General features: G+C 43.0%; 2 protein-coding genes across 2 annotated transcripts in view; one reads left to right on the top strand and one right to left on the bottom strand.

The window, feature by feature from the left end:
• The window catches only part of RALA (RAS like proto-oncogene A), a 209,930-nt gene extending 209,740 nt beyond the window's left edge, over positions 1–190 (bottom strand). The window contains exon 1 of the mRNA XM_085607438.1: positions 53–190. The gene's annotated coding sequence lies outside the window, so the exon portion shown is untranslated. The remainder of the gene's footprint in view (positions 1–52) is intronic.
• Positions 191–462: 272 nt separating this feature from the next.
• Positions 463–20,238, top strand: part of YAE1 (YAE1 maturation factor of ABCE1) — a 210,472-nt gene continuing 190,696 nt past the window's right edge. The window contains exon 1 of the mRNA XM_085607437.1: positions 463–646. Coding sequence (XP_085463563.1) covers positions 526–646 — 121 coding nt within the window. The 5' untranslated portion in view covers positions 463–525. The remainder of the gene's footprint in view (positions 647–20,238) is intronic.

The raw sequence follows: 20,238 nt of genomic DNA on the forward strand, positions 1-20,238 counted from the left end.
TTAGCTGTGGAGGCCTGTCTCCGCTAGGCGCGCAATGCTGCATTCTCCTTACCTTTGCGGAGGCCGGCCCACCCACCGTGGGGCCGCTCTCCCCGGCTTCCTCTGACTCCGTGAGGAAGGTTGAGTACTAGCGCGGCCACAGACGATCAGCCAACCTCAGGATCCTGCAGCCACCACCCCGCACAACACGAGGACACGCCCAGTCCCGACATAGGGGCGGGGAAGAGAAGGGCGGAGGGATAGTCGGTTTACAATTTATGCGGAAGGATACAATTTTAAAACGGTTTACTGAATAATCGTGATACCGGAGTAACCAGCCACGTGTGGCTAGAAGAGGGCGTGATCTCTGCTAGTAGTAGTGATGCCTCTTGTAATAAATAACAGATAATCTACTCTGACTGAGCCCACTGATCAGAGCACAGCACAGAACTACATTTCCCCGGACGCGCGATTGTATCCAGCGTTGTCACTGTGTGGCGTGTTCTGGGATGTCATCACGTCGAGGCAGTGTGACGTTCCTGCGTGATGCTCTGGACAGCGGTGATCGTAAAAAGTCAAAACGTATCACTAGCTGCCTCTTCAGCTGTCTTCCAGAGTCCGCTGCCCCTGTACTGCGCGTCCAATATTTGCTTGAAGCGAGGGCGAGGTAGGACGCGGAGCAGTTCTTGTTCAACATGCATGCATTAATTGAATATATACAGGTGTCCTGCATCCAGGCCCGTAGCCAGGAATATTTTTTGGGGAGGGGGGCATGGCCCGAGAAATGACAACAACGTTAGAGTGGTTTAGTGGATGGGAAAATAAGCAAATAAGCTTTCTCATTGAATTGTTTTATATGGTGATAAAATTGTAAAAACATCTTAAAGCAGGACATGCAGTGAGAGTAAGTGTATACATTTTGGGATAGTGTAGGAAGGGCTCACAGAAGGTTTTTGGTTTGGATAGTGAACACAAGGATCAAGTCTTTATTCACCATCACAGAAACAATAGATTGCCAAGCACTCCCTTGCCAAATCACAAAAAAGGGTTTAGAAATGCATAGCAAATCGAAATTTGGAAGGGGTGGGTCCAGCATCCCTGTTGCATTTAAATATGCTATTAGTAACAATTGTTTGCGTACATGATTGGGTCGCAAACAATTCTTAGGTTACCAACTCTTCAAAGGGCGTTGAAACCCATTCACAAAAGCAAAGTGGTCATCTTAAGACACTTTCCTGTTGTGAATGTAAAACAAAAGTTTGGAGTGGGAAGTGGTCCAGTGGAACTTTAATAAACAAGTTTTTTAATGCAGCACTGTTTCTTTCAAGACAAAGGGGCTACATAAAAAAAAATATTGAAAACAAGATCAGACATGGTAATCTGCTAACAGCAGGCCACCATTCCTCTAATGGCCATCCAATGGAGTAAATCACAATTTGCTACCGAATTCATTAAGAGTAATGGGGTAGGTAGGATTGTGCCTCACTCCAAATCCTTATTGTGCAAACCAACCTATTAATACATAGGTCAGTTCACCAAATAATTTAGCTGCCACAAACATATATGTTGCAAATTGTGTACGTCTGGCCATAAGTTTGTTATGAATTGCTACTAATAATTGCACAGTAAATGTTCTTTGCAGAGGGTTATAAAAATAACAGATTTCAATTATTATCACTCTTCTTTTTGGGTCTCGCCTAGCGTGGCCGGGCATGCGTTGCTCGATCAGCGAGGTTTATTGTTAAGGAGGACTTTCAGAAGAGGGCTTGAAGCCACGCCCCTCATTTCCATTGGCTGGCATCACCGTTTATGCTAAACTGTGGCCTCCCATTGGAAATGAGGGTTTTGGGTTCACGCCCTTTCGCCTCCGATCCGGACTCTGTGGCCTGCTTGGCTGCTGTCGCAAAGCACTTTCTTATCTTTATGGGGCCATATGTTTCTAATTAGAAACACATGGCCCCATAAAGACAAGAGATCCCCATGCTCCGGCTGCAGCGCGGTCCTCTTTCACTTTCGGGACCGCGCTTGTTTTTCTATTTACCTCTCTGGCTTGCTCCCTCTCTTTCCCCCTCTCTACATTCACCTTGTATAGGATCACGGCGTAATTCTCTTTTGACTCAGGACAATGAGAATCCAGCCTCGCACACCCGGCCAGGTTCTGCGAAAGACATGGATTATTTATGGCCGCCATTGTGCGCAGATTTTACATAGACAAGCTGTGAGTTTCACCAGAACTCGCCCACCCGTGTTACCCCATGCGGCTTTCTTGTGGTGTGCTCGATCCCGACCCTGCCTGCTTCCTTGATGGTACTAGCGAAGGCATAGGTAGGGCACATTTGTCCGTTGTCACCTTTCTTACAGTTACCGTTGAGTTGTATTTATGTTTTATTCACGCATCCCACCCGTGGCAATCAGCTCTTGAAGTGGTCGCTCTCGCATTAGAATAAGAGGGTGATTGAAGCTTTTTGCATGCCAAGTAACCTGACGCCTTTGCTGCTTCTAAACTTGAGCAAAAACAAAAAGCATAACTGGGCACCTTGAAACATAAAACCTGAGCTTCGGAGCACTGGAGTGCTGCGCTCATCGGACGCCGTTAATTGCATTCCTCCACATACGAAATAGCTGAAATCTTTCTAGACGTTGTCCCCCGATTCACAAAGAATTTCGCGAATATATTTATTTGAGCATGGAAGTTAAGCTCACATTCGCCGCAGGGTTTCCATCTTTCCATTTGTACAGCTCTCCTTCATGTAAAGGGCTGCCTTTTTAGCAGGTAGTAATACAGTACGTAGTTTTCGTGTCTATACCATAACTGAGCAGCAAGTAAGGGTGATGTCATAGCAGAACTGCATAAGCTGGCGTAAATGTCATAAGAAGGCCAAAGGTGATCTGTGTTAATAGAAACTGTGAGTGCAGCAATTGTGCTATGCAGTGGAATGGCAGCGTGTGATAGGTAGTTTTTAGGTCTGGCGTAAGTCCAAAATCTTTTGATTGTACTGATATTTTAATGTGCTTACTTATACGAGTTTCAGCATGCGCTCTCCAATTGGTTCGTTATTGTCTCATACCTCCTACCCTGTACATTATACAGTATAAAGCATGGGGCTTCGGTCTGCCCACTTATGTCACTGGCTAACTTCATTGTGAGCAACTTCATTTCACCTTTTCGTTTGCTTTTTAAATAAGCAACCGGCCTGTGTAACTAATACTTACACAGTGCCGGAAGTTTTGGGAGTTGCGTTGAGTTACGCTATCAAGCTTAAGTTCGGTGAGTCGCAATTTGAACTTCTGGTTACTCTTTTAGTATTGGTGGTTTAGGCTAGAAATGCGGAATAGGTTGACCGCAATGAATGTTTGGTATGCCTTTTTTCTTTATGTAGAATGGGGGCGTATTAAGGACCCCATGCCGAACTGTCCGCGTTCTCAAGCTCGGTGAGTTGCAATTTAGAGTTTTGTTCTGACCCCTGATACATACAATTGACAACATTTGGAATGTGGGAAGTATCTACCGCATTATATATTTGGTACACCATTCCTATCTTAGTACAGAACGGAGGCGTATTAAGGACTCCTTGGTGAGCTGACAACATTTATATACTGTGTCCGGGACAATTTGAATGAAATATATTAATTTTGAATCTACCACATTAACTTGACCCAACAAGATAATAACGGTAAATAACACAGCTTTTTCCAAACTTTTGTACCTGATTTGGGGGTTTACGTGTACGATTCGGCTGCCCCTTAAGGGATATGTCCGATACAGGTCGCAGCATATTTGACGCGCTTCATGGGGATTTCATATTTATTTGGCAATAATGTGTGTGGCTTTATCTTGTGTTTTAGAAAGGACACATTTGATGAATCCGGTACATTTCAAGCTTGTCTACTAATTTAGAGCATATCACTACGCTCTGGTAGAGATTGACTGGCGTGCTAACTTCGATCAAGCAAAGGGGTAGTTAATATATTTGACACATTTCATCTTATTGTATTTTCATCAAGGGAAATGTAACTATTTTTAGTAGTACCAAGGGCCTATATAGTGAGTGAAACTGTGGGTGCAATGGGATCTTCACATGATCTTTGGCTATATATTAATGGCACATCATGAAACACAATGATTGGATAAGTGTTCTTAATATTTGGACACTGTGAAATAGAGGCACAGAGGCGGGCCATCCAGCTTACTAGCGACTGGCTCTACTTTTGCAATGCAATAGGTCTCGCATTTATGCGAGTTTGAGCAATTGACATTACAAATAAAAATGCCTTTTATTTTTGTTTTCGTTATTATAACATAAATATGAAAACAAAACTGAAAGCCATTGTTATTTACAATGCCAATAGCTCAAGCTCGCGTAAATGCGAGACCTATTACATTGCAAATGCTTGTTGTTATTGGTTCAAAGAGATAGGGAAACTATTCCTCCCCCCCCCCCCCCCTTAGATCTCAATACAACATACACAAAGAACAGGGGCAGGGTATTATTCAATGCTCGCTGTTGTTTCTTGGGGGATTGGTAAGCGTCTCTCTCCTTGGGAGTACATTTTTTTAAATTTCCAGCAGCAGAAAACAAATAGGCCTGATGCAATGTCCTAATGTCTGCAGCTAAGTGATGAGGTGGTCAGGACTGCCAACTGGCCCCAAAATGCAGGACTGACTTCCTTTAGTTGTGCTTATTAGCCAATACCTTTTTGGTATTCTGGAATTTGCTGACTCACTTTTCCAAGCAATGTATGAGTTGCATATTGAAAAGTGTTGTTGGCTATAAGGTGGTCTGGCTCAAGATGTGAACGGTGACAGTTGACAGGTATTTGTGAGTAAGTGTGAAATAGATAGGCTATCTTATTCCAATTAGACAACTTCAAGCCATGTAATGAACTAATCTCATAGAGTCCTCAGGTTTTACTTTTCACTTGTTTACTCTTGGTGTTATGTGTGAGTGGTCTTAGGTACCCCACCTATGTTCAAGAAAATCAGAATGTTTGAAGACATGCATTTGTTACGATTGTGCATCTACAGTACTTTAAGTTTAAAATGTTTCCTCCTCTGCTTTGTGTTGTTTCTCCACCCATGTGTATAGCATTGCGTTCAAGTTAATGGGTTATGTTCATACCCTGTAGCCCCTTGCTTCCTCCCTGCCTTACGCTGACTACCTCCACCTTATGGGCTGGTATCCTAATATGTCTATTGACCTGCAGGTGAAGTAGTTGAGCCTGCTGCAGACCAGCCCTTCCTTCCTCCCCCTGGTAAATGTGGCTCAGCTCACTTATTTTAGCTCTCCCTTTAACATGCCCATCTCGGCATCCAACCAATAGGAAGAAGGATAAAATTGTCTGTCTGTGGTGTGTTCCCTGTTTGTGCCTGATAGATGTGAGGACTTCAGCCAGGGTTTGGTTCCCTTCCATCTCTTATTCTCAGGGTCCCTCCCCACTCCACCCTGAGTGAACTGCATACACTACTGTTTTGGTGTTTGATTCCATGTCACACATGGATAGACTCCTTTGTAGTTTAACAATCCCTCCAATGGATTACTCCTTTGTTTCTGCTGAGCGAACATTATACATCTATCTTTTGATCTTTTAACAGCACATCCAATTAGTTGCTCTTCTATTTCTCCCTGATGCGTCTAGACAGACTTCACATAATACACTGAAACCTCCAATCCCTGTATAAATGCTCATGCCACATTTCTTTATAACAATTGAGTCAGTACACATCTAGTCATCCATTATAAAGATACAACATAGCTGCTCAACTATATAAGTTACTACAGTTGAGCTCAGACATCAGAACGCCTGCTGCCAGTATAATTTATTTATTTATTTATGAGATTTTTTGTGCGCAACTAATACCCTAAGGTGTCTAGGCGCAGCGAGATACTCTAGATTACAGCACAGATCAGAGCGCGTTCTCATTGATTAAAAAGCCAGGTCTTCAGTAATTTGCGGAAGTTAATAAGGGTGGGAGCGGTTTTAATGTGCAAAGGAAGTGAATTCCAGAGCACAGGCGTTGTTACCAAGAATCGCCTGTCACCCCAGGTGGCCGTTCTTGTGCGGGGGACAGTCAAAAGATAGCTAGCTGCTGATCTTAGATTCTTTTTGGGGATGTACACCTGAAAAGCCTCTTTTAGAAACTTTGGTCCTGTCTGGTGGATGGCCTTGTAGGCTATACAAAGAGCCTTAAATTTGATCCTGCTCTCAACCCTTAACCAATGAAGATGGCGTATGGCTGCAGAAGTGGAATGACGCCTAGGGATGTTAAGCAGGATCCGTGCTGCCATGTTTTGGACGGACTGAAGCTTGTTTAAGATGTATTTGTGTGTACCAAGAAAGAGAGCATTTCCATAATCTAATTTTGAAAATACTAGTGTGGTAACTAGCGTTTTTCCTGCAGATACTGGTAAATACGGCAAGAGTTTTTTTATTTTCTTCAGTACAAAGAAAGTAGCCGAAACCACCTTGTTAACGTGGCATCCAAAAGATAACTTATTATCAAAAATCACTCCCAGATTCCTGACTTTGGTGGCTGGCACCGGAGGCGGGCCCATCTGACTAGGCCACCATGTGTGAGACCATTCTGGAGAAATTGTGCCGAAGGTCATAACCTCAGTCTTCTCCGCATTAAGTTTCAGGCAGTTACTGTGCATCCATGATTGTACATCCAGTAAACCCTCCTGAAACTTAGCTGCTACCACGGGGCCATTCTTATACACCGCCAACACGAGCTGGGTATCATCGGCGTAGGTGGTTAAACGCATCCCATGGGATTTAATGACCCTCGCCAAGTCCGAAACATAAATGTTGAAAAGTGTAGGACTTAGCGAGGATCCTTGAGGGACCCCACAAGGCAATTCAGTAGTGGGCGAATAATAATTGCCCAGCTTTACTGCCTGTCTACGGTTGGCTAAAAAGGAGGCTATAAGATCTTTGGCCAGATGATTGATCCCAAGGGTTGCGACACGGTCGACCAAGATGGTGTGGTCGACCGTGTCAAAGGCCGCCGACAGGTCCAATAGAATAAGAACTGCAACTCCTCCTAAGTCCATAATCTCTCTAATTTCGTCTGAGGCTTTTATTAGTGCTGTCTCAGTTCCGTGTTCCCTCCGGAACCCGAACTGAGTGTCGTCTAAGAGTTTATGTTGTTCAATAAACTCTGAGAGCTGTTTATTCATAGTTGCCTCTATAATTTTGGACGTGAAGGGGAGGCAGGCAATAGGCCTGTAGTTGGACGAAATAGTGGGGTCTAAGGAAGGTTTTTTAATTAAAGGTTTAACAATGGCCTTCTTCCAGCTTGCTGGGTAGACACCAGATTTAAATATGGAATTACATATTTCAGTTAGCGGCTGTGTGATAACGTTCTGTAGTTTATTCATTGTTGTAGGTGGGCAAGTGTCAAGTGGGGAACCTGATTTGATCTTACAGATCAGCGCACTGATCTGATCTTCAGTAGCTGGCTGAAACTGATCAAAAGAGGAGTTATTGGGTATTGGATAAATGATGGGTGTAGCATCAGTTTTTCCTGCCTGTTCATTAGAAAAAGTGGAATAGATGTCCATCACCTTGGTTTTGAAGAAAGTGGCTAATGAATCACATAGTTCCTGCGAGTTCTCAATTATAGGTCCCTTTGGACTAGAAAGAGAATTCACAACTTGAAAGAGCATCCTGGCTGAGTTGTGTGCTTGTTCAATTTGGCCAGTGTAAAAGAGATTCTTTTGCGTGTTGATGGCTTTTTTGTAGATTGCTAGAGCGCTCTTATAATCTTGCTTAGCAGAGGGACTGTAATGTTTCCTCCAGCGCCTTTCAAGATTTCTACAGTACTGACGTTGGAGGCGCAGTTCCTCTGTGTACCATTGAGCAGATGGCGTAACTCTATTGGGGCGATGATATTTTTCAGGTGCAACTTGGTTGGCTGCCTTTAAAATCCATTCCTGAAAATTTGTGGACATGGTCTCAGTATCACCTGTGTTTTCTGGAATAGATGACATCAGGAGATTAATAAAATACAGCATATCTGCCTTATTCCACGTCCGTGCCCCCACTGGCAGGCGGACTTTATTCTGAGAGAGTTTGGGAGGTAACAGTTTGATCCTAAAAATTATAGCTTGATGGTCAGTCCATATCAAAGGAAGTACTACTGATGTCTCAATTTTGGGGTCGTTAGTAAATACACCATCCAGTGTATGCCCAGCGTTATGCGTGGGGCCCCTCACTAGCTGCTGCAGTCCTATTGCCTGCATGTCAGCGATAAGTTGGATTGTATCATGATTATCCATGTTTTCAAGCGGGAAATTAAAGTCCCCAAGAATCGTATAGTATGGTGAACCTATTACTGATTCCGTGATATCTGTAAGAGCTGCTAAAAAATTGGTATGTGTTCCTGGAGGTCTGTACACAAGTGTCCCTTTAAAAGCTTGTTTCTGGGTAAGATTGATAGCGAATGCAACAGCTTCACAATTAGTGCTGTGAATAGGATCACATTTTGTTCGATAGGTGTCCCTATAAATGATGGCTAAACCTCCACCTCGCCCTGAGATCCTATCTTGTCTCGCTACACAATAGCCTTCTGGGGTAGCCAGTACAAAATCAGGACCGGAAGCATCGTCTCCCCATGACTCGGTAATAAGAAGTATATCCAGTTCTTGGTTAATAATAGTCTCCCTTATTACCAGACTATGTTGAGGGAGTGAGCGTACATTGATTAATGCTGCTTTTACATATTGGTCGATAGATGGGGAAGCGCTGGGGGTTTCCTGGGAGTAGGATGTGGTGTTTGTCGCAAGCCGTGGAGATGGCAAAGAAAAAGCGCAACCTACACATGATATAGGTGCGGTAGGCAAGTGTTTACATAGCAATAATACTTTACAAGACCTATCCACACCTGTGTTCCACTGTTTCAGCTGTGCGGAGGTGTAGCATAGGGTAGATATGGCTTCGTGAGTGGCAGCCGGACCAGGGGGGTGGCCCTGGGCCCGGATCTGGCGCAGACGGGCTTGTCTTAGGCACGTCTTCGGCGCGCGCCCGCTGCGCACGTCTGCTGCGCATCCTGGGTGAGCGAGGACTATATAGCTCTCTCCCGGAAGTGGAGAAGAGCTAGAACGCGTCCCGAGCCAGCCCTAAGATGGCGGATGGTACTCGTGGACGTGTTCGAGTGCCCAGTTCCCCCCGCTCTAGCGGGTCGGGTAGGTGCCGATTTTCAGTTTTAAACACAATGTGAAAGTGCACAGGGTATTGCAGGGCGGTCAATAAATAAAACAATAACAAATCTAAAATTATTAAAAATTTCTATAAACCCTCCTAAAGCAGCCTAAAATATCTCAATTTCAGCAAATATCAGCGCTACTGAATCTGAGGCTCGTTCGTGCTCTGTGGCATGTAAAATGAATATATAAAAGGCAGTTTAACCAATAATAATGGGAGCTGGCTATTCCTTTTAATATATTTTTCTAAAAAGAAAAGGTGAACAGCAATGAAGAGGTATTCATGCAAAGGTGTTTAATTTTTTCCACACTGTAGGTGATTGCAAGAAAGTTAAAATCTCTACAAGTTTCTACACAATCTGATCCACAACCCTTTTAACCAGACTTGCATTAAACTGATTCTATAATATTTTTGAATTTTTTTTTAATTTGGTGTGCTTAATTTCGCACTACAGATTCTGCTTTCATACTTCGTATCTGTAATGAACATGAAAGAGCAAGACACCAAGGCCCAGATAACCAAACATTTTGTGCTGCTTTTGTGTCACAAAGTGATGCAAACCTGTGCAATTTGTTTTTTAAAATTTACTTTCCAGCTAAAAACTTTAGTTCCCTCAAAGAAATGCATAGAAGCCCTTAGTTTTGCATTACTCTACGAAGGGGGGTGTTGCATGGGTTGCAGGCATTAAAAAGGAGAAATTATTTTATTTCTCCTAACTGTTCCCACTTGGCATGTGTGTTGCACTGCAAAGGGGTTATTGCATGGGTTATATATGTGCATTCTCATGCAAACACCAAGGTTTTGTCCCAAGAATAATGCCATTTTGAAACAGGCAGTAAAATGAGAAATGCTTTTATTTCTCCTAACGTTTCCCATTTTGCATGTGTGCTGCACTGCACAACATACATCCGAAGTGGGACAAGTTTTAAAGTTAGTGTATGCATAGTATTTTGTACTGAAAAGGTGCCCTTCAGTACAAAACATATGCAAGATTCATGCAGATGCCCTTGCAAAAGGATGCAAATGTGTGTGCATGGCACTCAGCAGCTGATTGTGCGTTGCCTCTCCTTGTCACACGACACAGTGCAGCAAATTTGGTTGCTGTGCTGCATTTTGTAACATCTTTGATTATCTAGGTCCAAGGTTTTAAGATGTTTGCAGGAAGCGGGATGTTATACTTGTCCTTCGGCTTTGCTCCTCTATATAGTCTGGGAACTCCTTGGTGACTTGCAATATCTTTATAATGTAGGGCAGGGAAAACTTTATCCTATTATTAATACTACTTGTGATTTAACAATGACTCCAGTATACATATGGTCTCCGGTTGGTAGTTGGTCAGCGCTGTATTCCATGTCCATTCTGATGGACATGAACAGTGGGTTTCATCTGGAATGCATGCAGGTGTGGCTGAATGTTTCTTATACCCTCTGCAACACTTATGTGCAGCTAAACTCCATGTGACATGTGCCCACTATATAATCATATTTGAATTAATTTTTTATATTCTTTAATTTTTACAGTTTTATATCTCGCAAACTCAACCCAAAGGTATTGGACTGCTTTACAATTGTGCCAGCTGCTTCAAACAATGTCACATTTATTTATTTATTTTAGGCACATACAGAGTAAGTGATTTGCCCGGAATCACAGGATGTTGAGCTGATACCGAGACTCGCGTCTACAGCACATCCTCTACTATTATACCTCACACTCTTCACCTAACATGTCCAATAAAGGTCAAACCACAAAACCACCTTTTTAACCATGCACCAAGCAGCTGATACAAATTGCGTGCTTCAACATCTTTGTCACTGGTATGGAGCAGTATATAAATAATGAAACCAGACTATCCAGAAACGTGATTTAGACCTTGGGAGGGACAGGCTCCTTTCTATGTAAAAAAAAAAAGGTACAATTCAATACAATCGTTTTCCAAAGTCTAATTTACATTTTATGAATTCTAACATTGTGTCCCAAACTACAATTGTTTCTATGCTTTCATTTATCTTGTTTCTAGGTTAATTTATATTTAATGTAGCCCTGCCTTGCGTTTTTAATTCTAATCTGCAGTATATTCATTGCTGAAAGTGATTCCCAGCAACACACCTTCATTTTAATTTCGAGATGCAATACCAATATGAACTTCTTACTTTTACTCTGGTCCAGGTTGCATGTGTTATACTTGTGAATTGTACAGTTACCAGCCACTTATTGGAACACAAATCATCACGTTCTGAAATTGGAGTGTTTAAATGGAAGAGGAAGTTGGATTCATCATTGTCATAAAAAGAATGCTATTTTTCTTAAGAAATATTTATTCTTAACTGGAGCACACTTTAGCTTACATTCTGTGTTTCTCCCAACACAAAAAATGCGTGGATTGTACTAAGCATTTCTTTCAAAATCTCCTTTTCACCTGCATACTCACAAGGACGTTTTGGGGGGGGGGGGGGCAGGCATCAAGATGGGGTGCTGGGCCCTGCCAGGCCCCCCCCGTGGCTAAAGCCCAGCCTACAGCCTCTTCAAATACTATACCTTTTAAACATTTAAAGTGCTTTTTCTTTTTAGGCCAGTGTAAGTCGGTCACATTTCTTATTTTCTATATGATTTAATTGTAGTTTCAACTTTAAATAACATGATTAGCTTGCCATAGTTTTCGAATTCTTTGATAGAGCAGGATCTTAGTAATGGGCATGGAGAAATTTTCAAATGCAGTACCTTAACTTGGATGCGCCAAGTCCTAATGCTCCTTGGCCTGGAAGCCCTGCCACTAATCCTCGTTGTTCTCCTGAATTGCTATTTTACACGCTTACTTATTCCAATTCACTATACTACTTGCCGCCTAAAGAACACCAACAAGGCGATCGCGCTTTTAAACCAGTAGGAGCTCTAAAAATATATGAAATAATACTTTTTTGTTCCGTCTTAGAACAAATTTAACAAGTAAAGAGCCCCAAGAGAACATACGTATCATGGTAGATTACTGCTATGCATTTGACAAGTAAGCTCATTGAAACCCTTGAAAGTAGTCGATGCAAATGTTTGTCTTAAGTACTTTTAGAATTAAACACAATCATGCTTCATTGGCACGGTTAAACATAGAGGTATAGACAAAACTTGGCTGTTCAAAATAGATTAGATTAGATATGTTGCATTTCCAAGGAGTAAGGATTAGTACAAGGTCATCACATTGTCTATCACTTGTATTGCACCATGAAGCAGTGCTTTGGAACCCCAGAGAATGTAGACTGCAGAGTACTTAGCAGAAGCTGATTCCTGGCATCGATGCCAGCAAAAGTTGCTACGAGGGTCTTCTGAGACAAAGACCAAAGTCCATTCTAAAAATTCTGTTGAAGTGGACATACAGTTTCTTTGTGTATTTCCGTTGCTACCTGCCTGTAAATATGGTTTCTTACAGATGTGACTCTCAGTAAACATGCCTGGTCCAGTTTGTCCCAGGAAAGTTCTATCAGTGCCCTTATTGAAACAGAATGCTCCTTATTTATTATTTTCTCTTCCTATTCTTTAGATTAGGTATTACGGCTTTCAATAGCAGTATTGAGCATGCTTTAGACAAGACCATCCCAGTTCTTCTGGCTTCCAATGCTCCTGCCCTTCTACACTTTGGTGTAATTGTACTTATAGGACGCCAAATTATTTTTCTTCTTGTAAGAAAGTATTTTTACTAGCAGCACTTTGTTTATATAAACATCTTGAACAACCTACTCGTGCAAACTATTTTGCAGCTAGAACTGCCCATTACAAAATACTACAAAAGCGTTTTTCAGATCGTCCACTCACTTCTTCACCTGATTGTATGACCTTTATATTGAAACCACCTCAAGAGCTTTGCAATAATCTTTCAGATTTATTAATGAAAATTACTGTTATCTCTTCAATTGCCATGGTTGAACCAGATCTTGACTTGTTTTTTGAGGAGGGAACCACATCTACTTTGACTGAGTTTGAACTTTTATCTGCCAAATTTGAGTAATGTTTTTCTTCCATTTTCTCTGGATCTTGGTTGGATCCATGTCCTCCCTGTATTCTAATATTATATGTTCTGATGGTGTCTGAGTCAGATCTATAAGAAATCCATTGGCAACTACCTCTGTTCCATTCTTCTGGAAAAATGGCTTAGTGTTCCAGCTTCTTCAAAAATCATCAACAGACCCTGCAATCATGAGCAATTTTAACCCTATATCTTTATTTTTTACCATGAAGGTCTTTGAAAGGGATATTAACAAGCATTTGTCTTCTTCTTGAACACAGTAACATTTTGGACCCAGCTCAGTCTGGTTTTAGGCCCTATCATGGCACTGAGATGGCGCTGATCTCAGCGCTTGATGATTTGCAGATGTTGGTGTATCAAGGAAGATCATCTGTATTTTGTTCATTTGGACCTTTTCACAACTTTTGATAGTTTCTTACTCTTGATTGATTAGTTGTTTATCAGAGGCAAGCATCCAAGGGAATGATGTTGGTTGGATAATATCCTATTTGTCCTATTGTGCCAAAGCAGTTTGTCCTGTCCCTTTGCTGGTGGATTTCAAAGTTCTGTCTCACAGGGTTCCACAGGACTCCACCTGAGCCCCATTCTATAATGTGTATGTTCGTCCTGTTGGAGAAATTATTCGGTCAGCTGGACTTACTTTTATGAGCTGTGCTGACAACATTTCGATTTTTGTTTCATCTAATGACTGCTCTCAGAACATGAGCACTGGGTTTCATGACTGCATGTTAAAAGTGGCTGATTAGACAAGGAAGAACACTGGTATAAATGGAATTCCTGGTTGGCTGAGGTATGCACCTAGACCAGGCATGTATCACCACCCTAGTCAGGGTAAGCTATGTACACACTAAACCCCCACAGGAAGCTTGGTACAGAGCAGTCAGGCTTATCTAAAGGAGCAATGTGTAAAGTATTTGACACACACACTAACACACTCTCTCTCTCTAACACACTCTCTCTCTCTCTCTTTAACACGCTCTCACTCTCTCTCTCGAACACACTCTCACTCTCTCTCTCTAACACACTCTCTCTGTCTCTCTAACACAAAGTCTCTCTCTAACACACACACTAACACAATGAATCCATCACAAAAAGACTCCACACAGGTTTAGAAAAATAGATTATTATATTCTGAACAAAACAAGACCAAAACAACAAAATCCCAATGTATTGAAGTTGAGATATTGAATTTCAAAAGAATAAGTGCACTTAGAAGCAAATAGTACTTTAGGAGTTACTTAAGGTTTTGCTGAACCAGGGCAAAGTCAAAGTTCGAGCTGACTGTGGTAGAGCGCCGGCCGGCCACAGGACCCATGCAGACCCTCGGTGAACAAACTGTCTTTCCTGGTTACAACAGTGAGATGCGTTGTGAGATGCCTCGATGCCGGTCCTTCAATCGAGGATGCGTTTAATTTCTCGACGCGCTGATGGTGATGCGTCAGTTTGGTAGATGGGTGCAGGTGTAATGCGATGCACCGGGTTTCTCCACACACACATCGAGGGATGCTTAGATTTCTCCAAGAGGCGGCGATACGCTGTCTGATGTGTAGATCTCGAGAGGCAAAGTGCTGGTTGGGATGCGCTGATTTTACTCCCACAACCGGGTCAATACACTCGTTCTGCTACTCACAGATGGGAGATGCATTGATGTCTGTATTGCCTTTATCTGGGCCACTTCCAGTGTGACAGGAGCAGGTTAGAGACTTTGATATCCCTGAGTCACAAGCAAGCGGAGGCAAGCCAGAAACCCCTTTGAGCACACTGGGTGTGAAGGCAGGGTCCAGCTCTCCTTCAGCAAAGTCAGAGAATAGCAGGGCAACAAGCAGAAAAGCAGGCCTTCCAGATCAGCAGCTCAGTTGAGTCCTCTAAGCAGCACATCATTTCTTCTGGCAGAGCTTCAGTTACAAGTCCAGTAGTGTCTAATTTTAAGTTGTGAGAGACCCAGTACTTCTTCCCAAAAGTGCCTTTGATTTGGGGGTGACTTCAGAGCAGCTCCTTCAAGTGCACAGGTCCTCCTTTCAATCCAGCCCTGTCTGCCGGACTATTTATGGGAGGGAAATCAGCCCTTTATGTGGGGACAGGACACTACTTATTCAGTGAAGTGTTAGCCCCTACCATCCATCCCACCCAGGCAGGGCCGTCAAAATGTAGATGTATGTAGATGGGTACTCGGACACACCTATCCTTCCTTTGTTATCTGGCTGTCTAGAGGGAATGCACAAAGAGTAGCTGTCACCCACCCCAGACGTCTATTGGAGAGAAGCTACAGGGCACTCAGAGCAGTAAGTACAGATAAATGTCCATTTTCTAATAGTGGTATTTCTGAAACAGTAAGGTTAAATCCAACTTCATCAGTAAGTAGGACTTATTATTACCATTCCAAAGATATAAAACTTGAAGTTGGTACTCCTTTCAGATCAGGAATTACCATTTAAAAAGGCTAACCTATGAGAGGAGTAGGCCTCACAGGTGTGAAAAATGAATTTAGTTTGTCGCTACCAGGATATGTAAAACATAAGAGTACATGTCCTCCCCTTTACATACGTAGCACTTTGACCTTAGGGCTACCTAGGGCCTACCTTAGGAGTAACTTATTTTAAGGCTTCCAGTTTTCCATTATTACTGATTTTTGCAGATCAATACAGACAGAACATAATCTATTTCCTGTCTGTATTTGTTTTTAAAAGGGAAAAAATACAGAAAATTGTGCTTCTTATGAGTGACTATCCTTGTTGTCCTTCATGAATTCTAGACCAGCTGCTAAGCAGGTAGACACCATGGGGAGTTAAAAGCGGGATGAGATTCCCTTATATATAGGCATTTGTTAACATATATTTGTATATAATGTTAATATTTACCTGTCGGAGTAGTGTTTTGTTATATTTTCTTGCTTAATTGGCTAAAATATGACGAGCATCAAAGTATGAGTGCATGTTTATCAGTTAAATAAATGTGGAAATGCACCATTTTACAACTCAATTTATTCTCTTTATTCTCAAAACATACAATAAATATGGAGAAATACCAGTAAAATGGCCTAAAAAGAAACATGCATAAATACAGACAAAAATGGTAAACAAAATAAATATAATCAAACTGGGAGCACTACTTATATTTTGTAAAATGGGAGTTTAAGGCCTGGCAAGTATTTTTTAAATGCCAAGCCAGTGTCAGTAAACTCCATACACAGGCACTGCAATGGCAGGCCTGAGACAGGTTTGAAAGGCTGCTTGTGTGGGAAGCACAATCTGTGCTGTAGGCCCACAAGTAGCATTTCATTTACAGGCCCTGGGTATATGGTATATCACTTACAAGGGACTTCTGGGTAAAATAAAGATGGCAATCATGTATACTTCAATTACACTCGTTTAGGGAAGAAGCACATGCACTTTAGCACTGGTCAGCAGTGGTAAAGCGCTCCGAGTCCTTAGGTCAACAAAAAGATTCATCAAAACGTGGAGGTCAAAAGCAAAACGTTTGGGGGAAGACTACCCTAAGGATGAAGGGTCTAACAAACACTCTTAAATTAGGCTATGAGAAGACCAGATGCTATTTTTTCTGGACAAAATATACTTCAATCTTTACCATCTAGCTTCTGTCCCCCTTAGTTGGGCACCGGCCAGCACATGACCCTGCTGCATGTAACCTGGATTATTCATTTGATCAATTTGCCTTGCAAGTTATCAGTCTATCATCTTCCTGTTTTTTGTGGCTGCAGCGTCTTTAAAAATCTCTTCCCTGTCACCATGTGAGTGCCATTGCCTCATGGTTCAATCTAGTGTTCTGAGCCACGTGGATCGTTATAATTCACCTTTTTCTGGGCTCTCACTTCATTCAGAGGCCAGCATATTCAGAATTCTGCTGCCTGGCTAGCGATTGGTGCTCCTATTCGGTTGTCTGGCTCAGCCAGTCATATTTCTTTCATTGTTTGCTCATCTTCAAAAGGATTCCTTTTAAGTCCATGTGTTTGACACTTAAAAAGTGTTCCACCATTTTAGGACCTGCCTATTTTGACAGAAAATAAATAGGTTATTAGTAGTTGACTGCTATTTCAAATCATCTAATGACTATTTGCGCTCAGTTCCTAAAATGTGCTGCTCTTGGACAGGCAGTCGGTCATTCACAGAATTGGCCACCAACCATTGGAATAAGTTTTCTTCACATTGAAGAGCCCTCGATCAAGAGTTTGCGGAGGGTAGGTAACGAGAGTATGGGTAATAATGTAAACTCTTGTGGTTGCACAATATGACAACTATGTACGGGTGAAGGGAGGGCAAATTATATCTGTGTATTGAATGCAACAAATGTGAGTAAGAAGATGTTGAGATGGAAATGGCAAATAATACATTTTTTTATTAAAAAACAAAAAAATTGAAGAGCCCTCGATCAGCTGCTTCTGTTTAGGTAAGAACAAAATATGTGGCTTTTCATCTCTTAATTCTTTCTTTTCTGGAGTGTTGCGCAGTTTACAATATTCTAAGCTTACTTAACACAGTCTATAATTATACAAATTACTGATAATTGATTTTCTATTGTTAATTTTTTCAGGGTTGTTGTATCCCAGCTTTTTTTGCTCTGCTCTGTGGAATTTCTTGCTGCAGTGATACTGCACTGTACTTTGACAGGTATTTGCTTCCAAGAAGACTAGGTGCATAGCAAGAAGGTCTTGCAATGGAGGGAGCTTATTGGAAAGATAGCCTGTTACTGGAATGTTATTCGGGGCACTTTGGAAACTTGTACCCATTGTGTGGGAAGATTAGTTAGTTGTTGCCTTCTGGAACCATGCTTTGGGACTTGCTTCTTCTACCAGAGGAGCCCCAGCGAGCAAGAGTACTGGGACATCTTTTAAAAAAAACTTATTTCTAGGGGGCGTGGCCAGGGAAGATGGCCGAGTGGGCGTTACCAGGGAAGGTGGGCGTGATCCACATTGGCTCTACCGCTACAGTGCCGTGCCGGTAAGATACCGCAATCCAATCTGTACAACGAGCAGCGATCAGAAGAGCCCACATCGCCAGAATAACAGCGGTGTCGAGAGCAAACCCTGAATCGGCTGGAATACTACTGGATTGGGCCCGTTAGACATGGGATTTTTGGTTGGCTAGGGCAAGCTGCTAATCCAGGCAGAAACCACCACTCTAGTCAGGGAAAGGGAGTTACACGCTAAAGATAACCCCTGCTCACCCCCTTGGTAGCTTGGTACGAGCAGTCAGGCTTATCCCAGAGGCAATGTGTAAAGCGTTTGTGCAACACAAACACACAGCAGCAACACACTAGGCACACCACAAAGGAAACTCCACACAAGGTTATATCAAAAATAGCCTTTGTATTATACATAAACACATTAGAATCATAATCACAAATGTACACTCTGCCACCTGGTACTAGGCAATACTTCACAGGGGACTTGTATACGGGACAGGGCCAATCGGGCCACTGTCATAACCATTAGAATCACCAGTAGTGAAAATAACACAACCAGTAACTATTGGTATTAGCATTGGGCATAAGCATTAGGCATAAACATTCGGCATAACCACATTATGCAGAAACCATATTATGCAACATCACATTCGGAGTCTACTTCAGTAACACTCCCCAGGTGCATACACCACCTTAGGTATAAACCACATTAGGCATCATCTTAGGCATAAACCACATTATGCATCACATTAGGGCCATACGCCCTCCCAGCACATCAGGTGCTTAACAGGCCAACTGGCCTTCCTCTGGGGGCCTGTCTGGGACTACCCCGCTGCTCTCTGTCCAAAAGTCAGGGCTCTCAATGGGGCGAGGGTGTAACCCACCCTGGTCTCTCTTGAGACCCAAAACAATGCCCCCTCATGTTGCAGCTGCCCACATTCTCGGGGTGCAGCTGGAGAAATGAGCATCGGTACCAACAGTGCCTAGGGTGCCCCTTTTACTGGGCTTCTCCTGGTGAGCCACCAAGAAATGCCCCTTTTGTTGTAGCTGCCTGCACTCTGGCAGTGCAGCTATGCTCTTCAAAAATCGGCACCAACCGTGCTTGATGAGCACACCCCTCACCGGGGCTCTTTCAGTGCCGCTCACGGCACAAAGAAAATGCTCAATTGTGACCCCACTCACCGGGACTACTTCTTCGGGGTAGACGCCGGCTGCTGAATCAGGCCCCAACAGGGTGCCTGGCAGGCCCTTCTCACTGGACCTCTCTTCACTTCTCCCGGTCTCTTCTGGCGGCCGCACTACCTTCCGCGCCTTGCTGGACCTAGAGCGAAGTCTCCGTTCTCTGGCGTTCACCAGCGTGGGGTAGGCTCCCGCCTGGACTTCAGGCTCGGCGGCGTCTCTCGGCTTTGGCACCCGTGAGGCACCAGCTCCAACTTCATTCGTGCCCCACCCACCACCAGGCCACAACTCTGCCTGACTTCCGGGCAGCCTGCAGGGCTCCCTCTCTTCTCACAGGAGCCCCACCTACGGTCTGGCTCCAGCTGGGATTTCCTGCCGCTGGGCTTTTCCCTGGGCAACACGGAGTGAAAGTCTCCGCCGATTTCGTTGTTTGCAGGCCAAAGGCCTGCCTCACTTTAGCAAGGGTGAGCCCACTTCTAGGGCTCAAAGGTAAAGAGAACAAAAGCACTCAGCCCTCTAGGAATACGGATCAAGGCAATTTCATCCTGAAATCCGGAGACCGCCTTCGCGGCTCCCCGATCGCTACTGCACGCAAATTAGCGCGCCAGTTTCCCCTAACATTGTATAGGTCTTCATTCAAGACTCTACGCCATTATTACAGATGCCCCCAAATGGTCAGTTTCCTTTAGAACACAGTCTTGGCTCCCTCGTGATAAAATATATCGCCATTGTGCCTCCTGTTGTTCTTTCAAATGAATTCTATTCATGCTGGATCTGACAACACTTATTACAGGCAATTGTACACAGGCATGGTAATTTGAAATGTCCTGATGATGATCCATTTATGTTTCTCATGGATAGAAATGCCGTTGACACCCTAAGCACCTTATACACTGTTTTAATTTTCCATTTTTTGTGTAAAGGTGTCCTTTTCGTGATTTGTT

The sequence above is a fragment of the Triturus cristatus genome, chromosome 5_2 (assembly GCF_964204655.1).
Source record: "Triturus cristatus chromosome 5_2, aTriCri1.1, whole genome shotgun sequence".
Classification (NCBI taxonomy): domain Eukaryota; kingdom Metazoa; phylum Chordata; class Amphibia; order Caudata; family Salamandridae; genus Triturus; species Triturus cristatus.